General features: G+C 44.5%; 1 protein-coding gene across 11 annotated transcripts in view; it reads left to right on the top strand.

Annotated features, from left to right (window-relative positions):
* MEGF6 (multiple EGF like domains 6) overlaps positions 1-19858 on the top strand; it is a 255960-nt gene that overhangs the window by 200630 nt on the left and 35472 nt on the right. For 10 of the 11 annotated variants that reach the window (XM_073316362.1, XM_073316365.1, XM_073316363.1 and 7 more), the window contains 9 exons: positions 1932-2054; positions 2869-2991; positions 5629-5766; positions 10171-10293; positions 11442-11564; positions 12847-13014; positions 13803-13934; positions 16243-16371; positions 19129-19257. In XM_073316362.1, the coding sequence (XP_073172463.1) occupies positions 1932-2054; positions 2869-2991; positions 5629-5766; positions 10171-10293; positions 11442-11564; positions 12847-13014; positions 13803-13934; positions 16243-16371; positions 19129-19257 (1188 nt within the window). The remainder of the gene's footprint in view (positions 1-1931; positions 2055-2868; positions 2992-5628; positions 5767-10170; positions 10294-11441; positions 11565-12846; positions 13015-13802; positions 13935-16242; positions 16372-19128; positions 19258-19858) is intronic. The other variant, XM_073316371.1, reaches the window with a different exon arrangement.

Here is a 19858-nt window from a genome sequence, read left to right as displayed (position 1 = left end):
CAGCTCACTTCATTGGATGCATACCGTGGAAACTGCAGCAGACTTTATATACACACAGAGATCATAAAACAATACCTCCTCCCACCCCACTGTCCTGCTGGTAATAGCTTATCTAAAGTGATCAGCAAGTTGGGCCATTTCCAGCACAAATCCAGGTTTTCTCACCCTCCACCCCCCCACACACAAATTCACTCTCCTGCTGGTGATAGCCCATCCAAAGTGACAACTCTCTACACAATGTGCATGATAATCAAGGTGGGCCATTTCCTGCACAAATCCAGGTTCTCTCACCCCCTCACCCCCCTCCAAAAAACACACACACAAACTCACTCTCCTGCTGGTAATAGCTCATCCAAAGTGACCACTCTCCCTACAATGTGCATGGTAATCAAGGTGGGCTATGTCCAGCACAAATCCAGGCTTTCTCACCCCCCCCCCCTTTTTTTCTCCCGGGGAGACACACACACACACACACACACACACACACTCTCTCTCCTGCTGGCAATAGCTCATCCAAACTGACCACTCTCCAAGTTTAAATCTAAGTTTAACCAGAACGTCTGGCGGGGGGAGGGGGTAGGAAAAAACAAGGGGAAATAGGCTACCTTGCATAATGACTTAGCCACTCCCAGTCTCTATTTAAGCCTAAATTAATAGTATCCAATTTGCAAATGAATTCCAATTCAGCAGTTTCTCGCTGGAGTCTGGATTTGAAGTTTTTTTGTTTTAAGATAGCGACCTTCATGTCTGTGATTGCGTGACCAGAGAGATTGAAGTGTTCTCCGACTGGTTTATGAATGTTATAATTCTTGACATCTGATTTGTGTCCATTTATTCTTTTACGTAGAGACTGTCCAGTTTGAATTGGAATTCATTTGCAAATTGGATACTATTAATTTAGGCTTAAATAGAGACTGGGAGTGGCTAAGTCATTATGCAAGGTAGCCTATTTCCCCTTGTTTTTCCAACCCCCCCCCCCCCCGACGTTCTGGTTAAACTTGGATTTAAACTTGGAGAGTGGTCAGTTTGGATGAGCTATTGCCAGCAGGAGAGTGAGTTTGTGTGTGTGTGTGTGTGTCCCCGGGGAAAAAGAAAAAAGGGGGTGGGGTGAGAGAGCCTGGATTTGTGCTGGACATGGCCCACCTTGATTACCATGCACATTGTAGGGAGAGTGGTCACTTTGGATGAGCTATTACCAGCAGGAGAGTGAGTTTGTATGTGTGTTTTTTGGAGGGGGGTGAGGGGGTGAGAGAACCTGGATTTGTGCAGGAAATGGCCCACCTTGATTATCATGCACATTGTGTAGAGAGTAGTCACTTTGGATGGGCTATCACCAGCAGGAGAGTGAATTTGTGTGTGGGGGGGTGGAGGGTGAGAAAACCTGGATTTGTGCTGGAAATGGCCCAACTTGCTGATCACTTTAGATAAGCTATTACCAGCAGGACAGTGGGGTGGGAGGAGGTATTGTTTTATGATCTCTGTGTGTATATAAAGTCTGCTGCAGTTTCCACGGTATGCATCCAATGAAGTGAGCTGTAGCTCACGAAAGTTCATGCTCAAATAAATTGGTTAGTCTCTAAGGTGCCACAAGTACTCCTTTTCTTTTTGTGACAGTTTGTGCACAGAGCCTGTGGGATAGGCATGCGCTGCCAGGGACTGCTTGGTAAATGCATTTCCGGTGAGTCCCCAAAAGAGTTCAGGGTTCACTTTGAGTTTTGGGCCATGTCCAGGGCAGTCCTTAATGCAAATGAGGACCTTTTCTCCCAGGAATGGAGCTTCTGTCTTGTATTCATGGATTGTATTAAATGAACTACAGTCTCTCCTTGATCTCCATGACCACTCGGCGCTTTATTCTTCCACTAGGCTAATGCCAGCAAGAGAGAGGATCTGTTTGAAATGATGTGTACTTGCTCCCTGCTCTGTCTCTGTAGTGAGGAACCCATGTGCCAATAGGAATGGAGGCTGCATGCACCAATGCCAAAATCGCCATGGAGTAGTGCGCTGCGAGTGCCACCCCGGCTACCGGCTGGCAGCTGACAGCCAGGCCTGTGAAGGTACAGTACCCACAATGCAGCGTGCATGGAGAGAGACACAACCCTTGGTATTGTTAATGTTGGTGGCTAACATAGTGACAAATGAACCTTATGCTTTTCCAGAGGTTCAGCTCAGGAAAGCATCCAAGATTTCCTGTGATTAGTTTAAATCTGTCCAGCAGCCATACTTCACTGATCTAGCAGTGGGGCTGGAGGTCTCCTGTGAACAGATGAATAGCTCCTGATTGCAGTCCTTCTGTTTGCTGGTGTCTCTGCTTATGGTCCTGACACCAGTCTGGGGGGAGGTGCAGTGGAATGTAAGGAATCACTCCCCCCTCATCGCCACCCCCCCCCCCAAAAGTCAGAAACACCAAAAATGAAATGCTTGGTCTCTGGTTTGAGTCTGTGGCAGAGGTTTTGGAAAAGAAGAGGGTACAACCCACTATTCCCACCAACGTAGGCTTTTGAGCCAGTGATCCCTGCTTCCAGAAATGCAGTAGTGCAATACAAAGGAAAGACAATCATACGTGTTTCCTAGCTGTGCACAAGACATGTGGCAACCGATTCAACAATGTACGTTTGCCATATTTCTCCCCAACCTCCCCACTCTAGTTAAGTTCCAGTTAGTTCCATCATGCAGCTGTACATGGCTATTTCCAGCTTTTATCTCTTAGGAGGGACCAGAGACCAGTCTGTGTGTGCAGTTCAGAAAGGAGCCCCCCAAACCGTCCCTCTCTTGAACACACTGAAAAGCAGGGAGCTGTGCTCCTGGAGGGCATTCCACTGCCAGAGCCGCTCTGCTTGGTTTTGGTAATTGCCCGTCTTTCTCTTGCAGACGTAGATGAATGTGCAACTGGGCTGGCCGTGTGTGCACACAGCTGTCTCAACACCCGCGGCTCCTTTAAATGCACTTGTAACCCTGGGTATGAGCTGGGGGAAGATGGCAAGCAGTGCTACAGTAAGTATTGACCGCCTTGCCCGGGCTCACTAACCCACAGACAACGAGAGGAGAGAACGTGGTTTTGACAGGGGGAAAAAGAAGGGAAGTAAACAGTGAGGTAATCCTTGACAAAACCTGTGTCCATTGTTGTTCTAAGTGAGCTGATACAATGAGAGTCCTAGGCGTTTTCAGTGGCATCTTTCAAGGGAAGTTTATGGGACTGCTTATTCTCTCACCAGGACAAGAGCTGTGCTGGGTCTTTAAAGGGATCATGAAACTGCCTGCAGTGGTTTTGGTGATGTATTAATAGCTGTCTAAAAACAATGGACCTAACTCTGCTGCTCTCTGTCCTCCCCAAGTTGAAGTCTGTGAAATTGCAGAATTGTTACTGAGGCAGAACTTGATCTAATGTGTCCCCGTCAATTCCCTCCCAGGGAAAAAGAGACGTTCAGGGTTATGAAATGATAAAACACATAATTCTTTATCAGGCTAATGAAGACCAGCAGTGATAGCTAATTGCCCGAAGTGAAGTCACTGGCACGTAAAGCTCTACTGTCCATTACTGATGTGGTAAAGAACCACCATAGCTGTCCTTGTTGTTATTAATCCCCTAGCAAATGAATTAACGTTGGGTTTTGTCACTACCTATGTTCTTGCTTACCCCAGCTGTTCCCTGCTATACTCTGCTAGTCAGTTATGTAGTACACTGGACTGGGGGGTAGTAGTGGTCCCTCAGGCTTATTGTTTCTTATAAGAAGCAACACGATATGAGATCCATCCTTTCAACCCTTCATTCCTGCTGCTACTGCACTTCTCTGTGATCTAGGTGTTGACATTAAAATTGTCCTTACAAGAGTAGGAATCTGACTGATGGGGTCTGAGAGTGACGTGCAGAATTGGACTGATGCTGTACTCTATTCAACTATTAAAATAACACTGGTTTTCCCCCACTAGTATAGTTCCTTGCAGCCTACAGGCAGATCATATAAAGAGGAGTTTCATATTAAATTAGCAATGTTCCTTCCCTTTCTTGGATGGGGTTAAGAAATTAAAGCAGGTAGGTTTATGGAGTGTCAGATGAGAAAGGTAAATGCGAGTCTGGGAGTAGTGGATCTGCCCAGTTAATTTCTCTTAGCGTTGTGAATGTCCCAGCAAAGAACCCAGTCTTCCCATGGCTTCTGCTGCTAATTGGCACACAGGTGACTTGTAAAGATCTGGACCACTCTCAATGCCTAGCTGCTTTCTTATTCACATTGGTTCTGGTTAGTAGATGTTACTGGTAAAAGATGCCAGACTGCCTGCCCTGGAGACTGAAACAGTACATCTGTTGGCGATTGCAGTGCAAGCTTCACCCATGCACGTAGCCTCCTACTGGCATGCTTCAGCCCGGTTCTGAAATGTCCACTGCTAGAAGTGAGAGATTAATTCAGTCTCTGCAGCTCTTTGAGGCTTTGGCGTCTCTGCTAAGGCTTCCAGCAAGGGGCTCAATTTAGTGCTGTTCCTGGTGTTAATTTCCTTCAAGTGTCCTCACTGGGTGCATGGTTAACATTTTTTTTATCTCTAAGCAGAAGTTCTGCCTTTCATAACCCTGCTAACTGCTCTTACAATGGCAACAAAGGAGAAAGAATAAAATGTTCTTCATTTTGTTCTGAGATCTGAGTGAAAGACAAACCCTTGCTCTACACCTGGGCCTGGCTCCCTGCCCGATGTCAGGAGAGAGGCAGGGCCAGCATTCGTGGCTTTCATGCGCCCATCCCAGGATTTTACAAGAGCTGAAAAAAAAAATCACGTCATTTTGTGATGAAAATATCGAAATTGTTCTTTTAAAGCGATGTATGGAACTGAGCCAAAATCCTCTCTGGGGATAAGTTCCTTTGTGTTTGCAAAGCTTTTAATTAGCTAGCCTGATTTTAAAACATGTAATTAATAAGTTTCATATTGGCCATAAATCAGCTTAATTAAAAACCTTTTTTAGATCATTTGGCAAAAACTCATGTGTCTGTTTGCTACTCACGTTTCTTCCAGCATTACAAGAAGTGGCTCCAACTCTCCCGGCTATCAGAACCTGAATATTTCTGTAATTAGCTCTGTGCTGCTGCTGATCCAGTTTCTAGCTGTCCTTCAATCTCTGTGCAGAACCTGCGGAAAGGTGACGCGCCAGATTTGGGCTGGCAGCATGTGCTGGAGCATGTCCAAAATCAGCAGTCAGCAGCAGGAGTGGCCCCTTTTCAAGGCCATTTGAAAGGTTGTAGAGAGGCTGCCCCACAGTTTGTCCAGAACAGGATTTGTGCAGGGATATTATGGGGTATAGCCTGGGATCAGTAGCTGTGAACTGCATGTGATCTGTTTGTGCATCATTTCCTCTCCTATCAATGGCCTCTACCCACTACAGCTACCCCCAACCCCTCTCTCCTGCACATTGTTCCTACTCTTATTATTCCGAGGGCTGCGCATAGACAGCCATAATATGTGCACACAATGAAGCCTGCTTGTTCTGGGAGTCTGTTATCCCAAATACTGGGTGCCTGCCAGAATGTGGCTCTGTAAATCCAGGTACGGCAGAGATGGGTCGGCCATGATCCCCTGGAAAAATCCTGTGTAAATGTTACAAGATGCTCGATAGATATCCATACGGTATGCTTGTTTGCTTTCCAGGGATAGAGATGGAGATTGTGAATAGCTGTGAGGCCAGTAATGGTGGCTGTTCCCATCTATGCCGTCACACTAGCTCCGGCCCTGTCTGCTCCTGTAACTTTGGCTACCAGCTTGATGAGGACCAGAAAACCTGCATTGGTAAGGGAAGCAGTCTGCCCTGCAGAGGTGGCTCCCGTTGTGTGCTGAGTGATACATTGTTCCATTATGAAGGGTTAAAATCCATTGCTGATGTAATACCCTAGTATATGGATTTGTGTACAGGCCCAAAGTCCAAAGTTTGGTCAAGAAGTCAGAGGCCTTGAAAATAGTAATTAGCTAAGTAAAAGCAAAATAACCGAAAAATAACATTGCTTTTGCTAAAATATGCCTGGTCAGCAAAACGCCAGATGTTGGAGGCAATAATTGTGGCTTATTCAAAGTTGCAAATAGAACAAAAAAGCCCTGTTTCTGTTGTGTTAGTTTCTTCTGTAGAGAGATGTTCTTCCCACACATCCAACCTGAAGTTTATAAAAGGTTCAAGCACGTCAGTATAAGATATGGCCTCCTCCCACCTCCCTTTCCCGGGAACCAATGCCTGCCTTAAAACACAAATAAACAACTTAAAAGACAATCTTTATTGCTATATACTTTCACTGTTTCTTTGCTTTTACCTCTAAATATGTATCTGTTGGACAATCAAAGAAGCTACTTCATTCCTAAGAACCCCAAATCAAAATTCAACATATATATTTTATACTAATACATTTATTAAAGCACTAATTAAATGTTAAATATTAATTTGTCAACATAAGACCATGGGCAAAGACATTATGTAACCTTTGACCATTGGCTACTGTGCTATTATGTCTTGCTGCTAAACCTATCTGGGGGTGTGGGACTGCCTACCCTGTCACTTTCCCCCGCCCATGAAAAATCCATATATTCCATTGTAATCAATTAATTAACAGTGTCTCTGAGCCTAATAAGCAAGGTGACACTCCGTCAGCGCTGTACGTAATAAACTCCTGTGCTTAACCTCTACATGGTGTAAATTTATGTCCTTCACATTAGAACTTCCGTGTGCTCCACAGGGGCTGGCATATCCATATGGTCCTGCTGTGTTTTAGACAACTCTTAATTGGGGAGGGTCTGTGCTGGCTGAGTATGAATAAGATTCCAATCTATGCAAAGAGGGATGGTGCCTTCCTCTGGACACCATATGGATTTATATTAAAATACTGAAATATTGATAGTAAAAAAAAAAACCAAAACCCTCAGTTCAGTGAAGAGCACTCTAGTAAAATACTGAATGCTTTCTCTTTCACAGTGTAACCATCCATTCCTGTTAATCTCTGATACTGCCTGAATCTGAGGTCTGCGCCCTGCTCTTGCAGGACAACGGACTTGATAATCTAATCGTTTTTTAAAAATTCTTCTATTATTTATTTGCAAGGAGGGATTATAAAATCTAGACTCTTCAGCCAGTTCAGATCTGAATGGCCAGTCCTCCTTAAGTACTACACAGAGTACAGTGCCTCTAGTGCAGCGGTTCTCAAACTTTTGTACGGACCCCTTTCACATAGCAAGCCTCTGAGTGCGACCCCCCCCTTGTAAATTAAAAACTTAATAACACCATTATAAATGCTGGAGGAAAAGTGGGGTTTAGGGTGGAGGCTGACAGCTCGCGACCCCCCAAGTAAGATCCTTGTGACCCCCTGAGGGATCCCGACCCTCAGTTTGAGAACCCCTGCTCTAGTGGAACTGGATGATAATGGCTTTCTCAGCAGATGAGACTCTTGCTGATGCACTGATCTCAGATTGTGGTCCATGGATCTGCTTCTGTTCCAATGGTGAAGCACCTCCAACTTCAAGCAGTAGTAACCTAATGTGTTGTTGTTATAATCTCCTGAGGCTTTTCTGGCCAAACAAATCCAAGCACTTTGTCTTGTGCATAGTTCCTGTGTATCTGTCTTTGCTGGGCATCTCTGATGTAAAATCAGTTGCAATCCAATTTGTGGATGAAATGGCAAACACCATGGAGGGCAGAACTAAAGAGCAGAGTAACCTGAAGAGATCTGAGCAGCGAGGGCTGCAGGCAGCAAAGGGAGATCTAATATTAATATGTTCTGCACCAAGGGAGGGGATATAAACAGCACAGATACAATGTAGGGCTGTACTCAAGCAGCTGCACCCATCATATTAATGGGAATCTATTTTCATATTGATCCCTTTACATTTTCTGAATGCTGCCATTCCCTCTAGCCTAGCACTATAGCGGTTGTTGCAGGAAAGGTGAAGGATCAGGATTGCAGGAGGGGAAGTGCTCACAAAAGGATCTTGATTTTTAAGGAGTGCTCCGCCATATGAAAATGCGTTAGACCCACTGGGCTATATGGCTGAGAGCAGCACCTATGGGTAGCTAAATCCCTACTTATTCTAAACTAGTGCTCCTTGGAAAGCATTTCCTTCTGAAGGATACAGAAGATTAGTTCCTTCTTTGTGAATAATGAAGAAGTTAGCCTGTGGCTGGGGATGCACTTTCCTCCTTGGCGCCCCCTTGTGGCTTATTTTGAATACCCCTAAACCTGTCCCTGGACTAGGAAATGTAGCCTCTCTCCTCCTGCTTCAGTGGCAACACTGCTGAAATGACTGACTGTATCACTGGGTGAGACAGATCGGCCACCAGCCAGCAATCTATAACTCAGCTGCATCTGGGTGTATGATGGATGTATTAACACACTGGGTAAGAAGGAAATGCAACTTGAGCTTTCTGTACATAAATGCCATAATCTTGATGTGTGTATTTCACTTTAGACTATGTAGTTCCGTGTGCCACTGGACAATTAACCTAATGGAAACATATTGTAATGCTCAGTAGCCAGGCATTTCCTGTGTCAATAAACTTAAACAGGTATTTCCTGTGGGGCTGGGTCCAGTGTTTAAACTTAGATAACCTTGGATGTTTCTCAGGTATGGTGAGTATGAACTTGGCTGGGTCAATGCCTAGAGATCTTTCAGATGAATTTCAGAGAAGGGTTAAGAAACCCTATAGGTATTCTGTCAAATCAATCATACGTATGGTGCTGTATGTCCTGAATAGTGCAAGAATGTATGGGATAATGGAAGAAGGTTATCTACTGTCTGTAAAAATGGAAGAGTACAGGGTGGTGACAGATGATAGGGAAATGATTTATGACTGATTCCATATAAAACTTATTTGTGTGGAACTGGAAAGTCCCAGTTATCGCATGACGCAGGAGACAAATCTGGTTCAAATCTGGTTCTGGTGCTGCTGCTTTTCATTTGGGCTCAGGGATCGCCTTCCCTTTCACAACACCATCTGTAATGAACAGATTCACTCTCTTTCTGAAATAAAGCACAATGGACAAGCCATCACCGATTTAGTTGAAAGGAGTACTAGCTCTGCCTCTCGCATAGCTGAGCAAGAGGAAGCTCTCCTAAGAGCAGCTGGAGAAGTAAAAGTATTGTCTCCAGAAACCTCTTGAGAAAGGAACACCTCTCTTACTACAGTGCAAGATAAAAGAGAGGTAATGTGGCAGTTAAACTTGGCTTTGCACAGTAGGCTCATAAATGCCTCACCCAAGTTGTTTGACATAGGCCTGAGTAGTGTTGGTTCTTCCCTGGCAAGTTTTAATCACAAAATAATAATCTTCTGCACTCCCAGGTTTCATCTGGGGATAGCAAAGCCCTTTACCAGGGAACCCCCGGGAAATACGGAGGTATTCAGCCCATTTCACAGATGGGTAAGCTGAGTTCCATAGAGATTAAGAACCAGACATTTTCCTTTAGACGGAGCTGCAAGTGCTTATCGCTTCTGAAAATCATGATCTAATAAACTTGCTCAAGGTCACAGTGAGTCAGTGACAGGGCTGGAAATAGAACTGAGCAGTTTTCACTCCCTGTCCCTTGTACTTGACCCACTAGACCCCACTCCTTCCCTAGTTCACTTACAATTATGAATATTGCGTCACTTTCCAAGTACAGTCAGATTCACATGTCTTTGAAGGTAAACACCAATGCTTTTTTTTAAAAAAAATCCTACACTGTTTAGGGACCTATGTGAGTAACATGAAGTTCATGAAGATTTCCAACAGATAATCCAGATGGCTAGCTACATCTCTAGAAGAAACGTTGGCTCGGTCTTTCTCATCCTTATCTGTTGCATCCAGGGTTCAGGTTTCCCTGTGTGGCCCACTGCAGCTCATGCTGTTGCACCTAAGAAAGCAGTGCTGCTTTATTTTAGATTGGTATGAAGTTGTCAGCTGTTGCAAAAGGAAGGGAAAATGATGTGCAGATATTATATGTTAAAACATATTTATTGCTGATTTCTAAAATGGCATATCGTTTCTATTACTGATTTGGGATGCAGACCTTTTTCTGTAACCTTTGCACTTTACTTTTAAACAAAATCACAGGCCAGAGAAGGGAGCTCATCAGCCAAATAAGAAATGGAAAGGCCTGGATGGATGCATGTGTCCGCTTTCTGCAAAGCAGAAACTCTCAGATTTGTGCTAACTGATGCTCTTTGTTTTCCGTCTTTAGATATCGATGACTGTGACGCTCGTTCTCATTGCTGTCAGCAGGACTGTTACAATTATCCTGGCGGCTATGAATGTGTTTGCTATGCTGGATACAGGCTCAACACCGATGGTTGTGGGTGTGATGGTAAGCAGCAATGCCTAGCTGGACTGTGGTAGGTGAAAGACGAAAGACATTGGCTCAGCCCCTTTGCATTACAGTATTGTGTTAGTGACAGCTACAGGCATGGCTGTGTTGGTCCTTCCACTAGTCCTGTTATGCCTGGTTTTACAATTACATTGAACTTATTATAAATGTTAAGTCAGATTTAAAGGCTTATTTTTGGTGATTTCTCTTAAGTTTTTTAGTTTGACGAAAGAAGCAAAGAAACACGCAAGCAAGACAGAGATTAGCTCAAGATAGTAGCAGCTAAAGAGCACAGTTTGGATCCAACCCAGAATTTCCCAAAGTTGAAGAGAGTTGGTTTGGTCCCATCTCTTCTAACGATTCATGGAAATGTCATTTTGTATTGCATGTAATTTTGGCTTTGGAGGGACCCACGCAAATGCCAATCTGTTTACAAAAATATAGCTAGGAAGATAATGACTAATGCGAGCTCTGAAGTGAGGTGACATGAAATACTTCCATATGGCCCCAAACAGCTGGCCATTTCTTCTAATTATTTCTCCCAGGGAATGTCAGTTTTTCCATCAGTTCTGTTCTGAGTAGCTCATTTAGCCAGTCAGAATATAATAAGTGGGTGGGATTTTGGGTTTCCATTCCCCGATGATAATCTGTTTTGTCACTAGCATAGCTATCCAGCCCCATTTGATGTTATTAGCTGGAAGATTAAGTTAGTCCAACTGGCCCAGCATACATAGGCTGATTCTTAAAACTGGGGAAACTGATTTTCAAATATTTGTGGTTCACTTGCATGTGTGATCTTTGTTTTATGTAAAAGAAATGTTGGTAGGTTTGCATGGCTGAACAGGACAGAAAATGAGACAAAGTTTGTTTATCCAGAGATATTGGTAGGATAAATTAAAAACTTCAAATGGGAAGGAGAAATGATTCTAATCCATTCTGCGACGTGGTGAAAAGAGTTCTGGAACCTGAAGGCTTCTATCAGACCTGCAGCGTCCCTCGGCCCAACATTGATTTAATTTTAGAAAGTCAGGCAGAAACAGTAATACTCGTTAGTCTCTGAATACTCTGTATGCCTTGGAGTCCCTGACCTATGCTGGACACTTCTCTTATCTGCATATGTATATATAGTCCCATGTATATATTTTTAGATGTGGATGAGTGCTCCTCAAATAACGGTGAGTGTGAACACACATGCCAGAACCTGGTGGGGTCCTTCCAGTGCAGCTGCCAGATTGGATACAAACTGGATGAAGACCGGAGGAGCTGTATTCGTAAGAGACATCTTTTTGTGTGTGTGTATGATTTCCTGTTGAAGATATTTATGTATAAAATCTTCAACAGGAAACAATATCAAGTGAAAACAAGGGTTTCATTTATATATACCCTTTTCCTTCCCTTACACAGTTTTCATTTGGTGTCATTTCCTTGTGCAACTTTGTGTATAATCCAATCATTTTCACTGTAGAGAGGCCAGATCTGAGATCTCCAGAGCAGTCTATGGGGGGTTTTGATGTACATCTTTTGAGGAATGGAAGGCTTGAGTCTAAATCCTCCAGGCTGCTTTGAAAGTATGCTGGGTGGCAGAGCAATGATTTATTAAACCCTTTCTGAACCTTTGCTGGCTTCTTCACAGCTCCATTATTGACACAAACTGCTACTATGAACTGTATTATCATAACTGTATGGAAAACCTCTGCAGCTTACAACAACACAGACAGAACAATTTCCCTGCTTGCACAGAGACTTTGCTCCTGGCAGGGTTGAGATTTTCCAAACAGTCTAGGGGCATTAGGCATACATCTTCCATTAAGCTTGTTCTAGGATGCAGCGGGTTTTCTGATGAATTATGATGATGCAGTTCAAGGGAGCAGCTGAAGCACAGTGGAGAAGCCAGGAAAGGCTGGGAAACAGGCAAACAAACGTAGCTGTGCTGTGTCCCCTAGCATGTGCTCTCGTTTTAAATTGTAACCAGTTTTCACTTCAGCTTCTGAAAGGCATATTTGGATTGGAAATGTCAAGGTAGCTCTGTCATACTTAGGTTATAAAAACAAAAATAACAAACAAGATAAGAGTCCCTTTGCGGCAGCTTGAGACGGCTGTGGACCTAGGCCTTGAGGACCTAGCTTGTGTGACAGAACAGTTTCCTGGAAAATCAGATCTCTCTGTAAATATAAAATATAAGCCTTTCAAGTAGATTTTTTTTTTGGAGGCAGTCAGATACTCACATGATGGGAATGGTATAAAATTCTAGATTGAGAGAAATAAAAGAATATGGGAATGTGGGAGAAGGAAAGAGACAGGGAATGAATCACAGTCCCCAAAGTGGCCAGGGACAGATGTATGGGTCACTGGAGTAGACTCTATAAAACGCTAAATCAGTACAGAACCACTGACTTTGTCAGATCTTGTTCTCTTTTCCTGCTTTTTATTGCACATTTTTCTGCTCTTTGCTAATCTCTTGTTCATCTCTCGTTTCACTCATCTTTGAATCTCTCCTCTTTGGATTGGTGATTTGGATGGAAACGTTTGGTCTTTCCCCATGGATTTTCCCAGCTCTGGATGACCCCATGGAAGCCCTGGATGGCCAGCGCCCCATCATACGCCCTATTCCTCACGTCGCCATCCTGCGTGATGAGTTCACCCAGCTCTTCGATGAGGAGTATGAGGAGGAGGAAGAAGAGGTGGAAGCAAGAGGAGAGCACACGCTTTCGGAAAAATTTGGTGGGCATTTTGTAGCAAGGGCATGTGGAAAATTCTCTGGTGTCTTTAGCAGTAGCAACACATTTGGAGCAAACGTACATGTCCAAATTTGCACAAGCAGCTCAGTGCACCCACAGAGCTTGTCATGTACGAAGCCTGCATTACGGCACAGGTTGCGGGGGCTGTCATCCATTGAGCACACTCAGGTTGGGTAGCTGAGCACTCAGCTACAGGTTCCGCGTGCAAGTAGTGGCTTGCGGATGGAAAAGTGGTGCCCCTTCGTTTTACAGACACCTTCAGTTGTATTATGCAAACTTGAGCATTCACAGTTGTAAACCAGGGCTCACAACTTGTCTCTTAAGGTCTTAACCTATTTAAAAGCAATATCTTGTCTCGGAGAACTAGTTTGCTGCCAAAACAGAAGAAAATACTCCCCCACACACACACCCTTTCTTCACTTGTGAGTTCGGATTCATATTGTACCTCTCATTAAACACCAAGTGTGAAATCCTGGCTCTGTTTAAGTCAACGTGGGTCTTGTCATTGATTTCAACCGAGCCAGGACGTCACCCCAAACATTCCAGGGTCTTGCTGCTTATGACATGAACTGTCACAATGAGCAGACCATTTCCAGACTCTTATGCATTCCCCACATGTCCCAGACACACCACTGCTCTACACATTACTGGTGCGTTTGCTGGAGATTCAGTGTTCCTGAGTGGTATGGGTTTGGCTGCCCAGCTCAACCCTTCAGCTCGATGAAGCAGCTTTTGGAAAGCCCACTCATCTGCAGCTTCTTTTTCTTCCAGTCTGCTTGGAGGACACCTTTGGTCATGACTGCAGCCTGACATGCGATGATTGCAGAAATGGTGGAACGTGCAATGAGAACCAGACTGGTTGTGACTGTCCGGAGGGCTGGAGTGGAGTCATATGCAATCAGAGTGAGTTAAGTTGGAGAAGGGCAGGACGAGAGGGGTAAGCAAAGGGCAGGCTGGTTTTATAGTGTTTGTGTTCCTTCCAAAAGCCAGTCAAAAAGAAGAGTGAGGTAAGCACAACCCCCCAGCTGGTCTAAATAGCACTAACAACCCCGGCTTTTCTTTGCCCCATTGCCTGCATTTGCAATGTTTGTGTTGGCACAGCATGGTTGTAGTCACCAGACAAAATCCCTAATAAAGTTCTCTACCTCTCGTTACCATATAGATCCCAGAGAGTATGAATCTATAGTTCAAACCTGCAAATGTTTGTATTTAGTGTTGGATCTGAGCTTAGCTCTCAGACTGTGCACACAAACCTATTGGCAGTGAATTAGACATATTACATTCTTTAAGACTAAGAAACTATTTAAGGCACTAATGGGAGTCGTCCTAATTCCTCCTTCCAACTGAACTTCTGGCTTCAAAGCTGTTGGCAGTTTAAATGAAGGAATATTTTCCCCTGGGGCCTCTTTCCATTTAAACATTATTGGCATTTGATGCCCATTTCAGAGAAAGGGCTGCAGTTAGCTGATATTTGCAATTTCAGTTTGAATTTGATGCCCAAAATCTTGCTTGTCCAACCAGTACTTTCTGGAGTCCTTATTTTGCTTTTTAAATATTTGGAACTGTATTTGCAATGAGTTGAAAGGGAAAGGCAAGGTTCCCTACCCCCTGGCTGGGTTCGTGCTTGTAAATATTAATGGAACTCCATGGCCTGAGGCAAATCTATTTTTTAAGTAAGTAACTTTAGGAAAAATTAACGGTGTGTATTTCAGAAGAGAGTACATAAAAATGAATACATATATTGCCTAAATGGTAATGAAATTGGCATCTGGGTTTCAGGATTTATTTTCTAAAAAAATATTTTGGCATGTACCTTTCAGCAAATAAATGCAAAGCTGAAAAAGTTTGTTTTCCAGGTGTTTTCCATAGTGTACGATATAATGACAGGTGGGGTTGTTGTAGAAAAGAGGAGAAGAAAACATCAGAGGCTTGAATAAGTATCTAAACTGAACCGTATCTCCAAATTTTGTTCAGCTTTCTCTAAATTTCTGTACACTGTGAGGTTTTTATCCATTGAGGTTTTTGGCTCATTCTTACTGCTACCATCATTAATGATGTACACAGAGCTATAGAAGGCAAGATTCCAATCCTGAAGAGTTTACAGTCTAATTCAGACAAATACAATACATAGGATAACAGGCCAAATGCAAGAAGGAAAAAAGAACATAGTCGGCAGTGAGGTCTTAGTCAGAAGGTTGAGTATTAGCTGGCACCAGAGATCAGAAGCACCAGTTGAGAGTACACCTTATCTGCTCATCCTCTGATTTTCCTATGGCCCTGCACCAGCACTAGGATGCATTGGAGTAGAGTGGTGCAGAGCAGGCATGCGAATAGTCCCACTGCACTGTATTGGTTTCAGACATCCCCATGTCCCTTTCTCTGCTTCACTGTCATCCATTTGAATTACTACGATGTCAGGACGTGCTTGCTGCAAGTCAAGCAGGGAAAGGTCTCACTGAGTTTGCTGGAAACCCTTTGGGCTGAGTGTCAGACCTTATTGTAATTAATCTGTCAATCTAGGGCAGTGGTTCTCAAACTGTGGTCCATGGACCAGCAGTGGTTCGCCAGCTCCATTCAGGTGGTCCACAGATATTTCCCTCTAAGGTACACACCTGGGCGGCTGCACATGACAAAATGAAGGGCCACCCATCTAATTAGTGGAGCCGCACAGGTGTGGCTCCACTAATTAGGTGCCTGGACTCTGGAGAAGATGCACATGTAAGGTGAGGTGGTGGCCTTGGGGGGAATAGGGAGTAGGTGGGAGGGAGCAATGGGGTGAGAAGAGGGGGTGGGGGGAATTTGGGACCTGCAGGGCTGCGACGGCCAGAGAAAGAGACGACTTTCCCCAGTTCCAGGGCTGTGGTTGCTGGGGAGACCCCCCTCCTTCCCAGCCCCAACTTGGGGGCTGCTGTGGCGGGGGAGAGAGGGCACATCCGTCACGTTAGAAAGGTTAAGACTACTACTATTAAAATGAGTCGTGTGCTTTTATTTATAGAACAAAAAAAGTTTATTATTAAGGGTTTTTTTTTTTATATAGCTAATGGTACAAACAACATTTGGAAAGAGGTGGTCCGCCAAGACCCTCCGTAATTTTCAAGTGGTCCGCAGAAAAAAAAAGTTTGAGAGCCTCTGATCTAGGGCAATACAAATCAACAAATAGCTGTGACAGTACAATCGCCTTTCTGACCTCTGTCTCTCTGTCCCCTCACAGCCTGTCCCGAAGGCACCTTTGGGAGGAACTGCAGCTTCACCTGCCACTGTAAGAATGGAGGCACGTGTGATCCAGTGACTGGGAAGTGCCGCTGCCCACCTGGGGTCAGTGGAGAACTGTGTGAGGATGGTATGGTCAAGTTCCCAATCTCCTGCTTCATGCAGTAATGAGACTCCCCCTTTTCGCTCCCCTTAGCCCAGTGACATGATGGTGAGGGAGGTGCTTCTGTGCGGGAAGGCTTCATTCTAAGCAGTTAGACAGCAGGCTGATAGAAACACTGGGCCACCCTGTGCTCCTGGTTCTGTAACTGAAGGCACAGTCTGGCCGCACGCACTGTGCCACGCACATTGTGAGTAATGTTTCATGCACAGATTAAGCAGTTTGGGAGCTGGGGTGGGCAGAGCAGAAAGTATCAGCACAGGACAGCGGACCAGGAACTCCCGAGCATCAATATCAGCTCTGACACTGACTCTTTCAGTGACCTCAGGCAAGTCATTTAACCTCTCCACCTCAGCTTCCCCATTTGTAAAATGGGCAATCAGTATCTCTGTGCCCTCACCAATGTGTTGTGATGATTAGTTAATGCTAATAAAGTACTGGAAAAAGGAAAGAATGATATCAGTGCAATACATGTGGAGGAAGGACAGAGGGATCTGTGCATAGGATAGGTGCAGTCTCTCTGCTATTCTGGGCCCTGAATTCTTGCACAAGGTGCTGGGGGTTGTACCTTCCTAATTGTCTTGCTCTCCTCTTTTTACTGTAGAATGTGTTTTAATGAAATTGGGGACAGAGCAAGAGGAAAACAATATTTCTTAACTGCTTACAAACTCCATTCCCAGAGCTAACAGGATAGTTCATTTGCTATTTGAATTGATACTTTATAGTGGAGTGTTTGCTCTAGTGATAAATGGAGATCATAGCCAAGTGTGATGCCCAGGGGTTCACTGTCCACTTGTGGTTCTGTTAAAACTTAGAAGCACTTTACATAGGATGTGCTCTATTGTTCAGTTTATATTCTTTAATCTGTTACCTGACACCTGTATTTTAAGGGCACCTGGCATCTTTTAACCCTTTGCTTGGAACATCACTGTGTGTGAGACTCTGACACATCCCTAGATTCCATCTCACTTGCTGGGTCACGTAGTCTTGTGTTTAAAGAGACTTTTTTTTCCATATGAAAAGGGTGATTGAAAAACCCACTTGCCAGGAATCAGTGTTCTAGGTCACGCCCAAATTCCTGCCCCACGCACCTTGCAGCCCGAGTTTAGCAGATCAGTGACGTCCTCCTTGAGACACAGGGAGCAGTAATGGGCACTGCCTCTTAGCAGATGATTGTCTTGGGGAAAGTTCAGTGGAAGGCAGCCAAAAAAAAAAAAGAAAAAAGGTTCCAAGTCATAAGAAGTAGAAGTGGTGTGGAAAGGTGTCATGGTTGTCGCTGAAGTGGAGGTAGACACTGGAGACATTTGAGAATAGTCGCTTCCCATCTTCTTGCACAAAAGGGATCAGTTGAACTGGGGTAGATATTGATTTATTTTTCACCCTGAAGGGTTAAAATCATGGAGATATAATCTAAAAACGTGAAAACAAGGAGGCAGTAAGAAATTCCATTAAAATGACTTCATTCAAGTGGTTAGGAGCAGACGGAATCCATTGCTGGAGAAGGCAATTGAAGCAGAGTATATCTGAGTTTGAGGCACACCCAGACGTTTTTCCTTAGGAAGGAGGCAGCTGAGGGGCACAGTGAAAAAGCAGGAAGGTGGGGTTAAGATAAACAATAAAGAGCTGGCGAATTGGGCCAGACAGCCTTCCTTCTTCCTAAACTGTATGATGTTGTTATCAGATGGGAGAAGGCTTGTGCTACCTGTACCTCTGATGGTGGGAGTGTTCTGCGGATGCAGTGTATTTGGCATATGCTTCTAATATTAAATTCTTCAGCATTAATAAAAACCTGGCAACTGTTCTATTCCTTTAACAGTTCAAATATGATTGTCAGTTTTCCCAGGGGGTGGCTTAGTGGTCTAAGTGTCAGGTCTGAAAAAGCTAGACTTCCTGGAACTCCATGTTTGGCTGCCAGCAGGATTGACTCAGCCCTTTGTCCTTCCAATGTGGAAACAATGGTGCTGGGTGCACTGGGGAGTATCTTGGATGCATAAAGGGAGGAAGTACCATGTGATTTGCTGGGTGAGGTTCTGTTTAATCTAGGGGGTCATCAGAAATCACAGGGCATTTGTTTCCCACTGGCCTTTATTTCTAACCTGGTGCTTCCCATCTGGTACCCTGGATGCGGCTGCATTTCAGTGCTTCTGTGCATTTCTGGTTGTAAAGCACTTTGGGAGCCTTTGCACTGAAAGGTGTCCCGGAGCTGACAATGGTAATTTGGTGTTTTCTAGTTGTTTGTAGAGGTCTGTCTGTAGAATGGGTTTGTCATCATCCTGTAGCATAGGATGTGTCACACTAGATCAAATCACTCTCTATCAAGTCCAGTATCCCGTCTGTGGTATTTGCTGATTCCTGATGCTTCAGAGAGAGTCCCAACACTCCATAATGCATCTAACCTAATAAACAGCCCTGTACATGAGGTGAGAGATGCAAATCCTTTCTGATCCCCGCAGCCATTGGATAATGCCCAGAAGCATATGATTTGATTACCCCCTTATTGATATCTTATCTCACAGAGAGGCAGACATTATTCTTCATGACAGAATGATCCATTCCGTCTTTCACATCCAGGTGCCCTGTAGGACTGTGATAATTTGTTATCCTATACAGGCAGTGATTTTGCAATGGGGGTGTTCTTGCCAAGTTCCATTATCAGCACCCACTTTGAAAGTGACGTGACACTCCTGTGCTGGGTGTTCTTACCGGAGTACATTTTCCTCTTTCTAGGCTGCCCTAAAGGATTCTTTGGGAAACAATGCAGGAAGAAATGCAACTGTGCCAACAGAGGTCGGTGCCATCGAATTTACGGGGCCTGTTTGTGTGACCCTGGACTTTACGGACGATACTGCCATTTAGGTGAGTCTGGCCAGCCATAGAAGGGTTGGCTGACTGCTGGTGTGCCCCCTGGTGGCTGGGTGTGGTGTAGGTAGCTTTCCTTTTCCATGCCATCGTCTGCTTCTTCTCATGACTTGGCCCTTCAGCCAGGTCACATTTTAGTCCCCAACCATTCCAGGGTAACAATGTCCTTACCCCATCTCTGGGTCCCATGATCCTCATATCCTTCTCTCAGGGCTTTCAGTTATTCTTATCCTCTTATCAGGGGCCTCATGCAGACTCCTTGCTGCTGCCTGCCTGGACTTCTTCCTCTTTCTTTTTCAGGCCATTTCCCCACAACCTCTCTAGCTTCACCCTTTCTCAAGGCTGGGACTAGCAGGGCTCTCCTCTGGAATCCCCCAACAAAATCCCTAACTAAAAGTACAACAAACACACCCAACTTCTTCCCTTCTCGGGCTTGACCTTTCATCCCTCTCTGTTTCGCAGTTGAATGCCTCCCAGGGCTCTCTCCTCGGAAGTCCAGATCCTGCCCTTTTATCAGGGCTCACCACTGCAGCTTGCTCCACCCTGATGGCTGCTCCTTGTCTCTCTTGGTATCCTTTCAGACTTCTGTACTTCAGGG

This window comes from Lepidochelys kempii, chromosome 18, assembly GCF_965140265.1.
Source record: "Lepidochelys kempii isolate rLepKem1 chromosome 18, rLepKem1.hap2, whole genome shotgun sequence".
NCBI lineage: Eukaryota > Metazoa > Chordata > Testudines > Cheloniidae > Lepidochelys > Lepidochelys kempii.
Note: the sequence above shows the minus strand (reverse complement) of the source record. Positions and strands in the feature narration are given on the sequence as shown.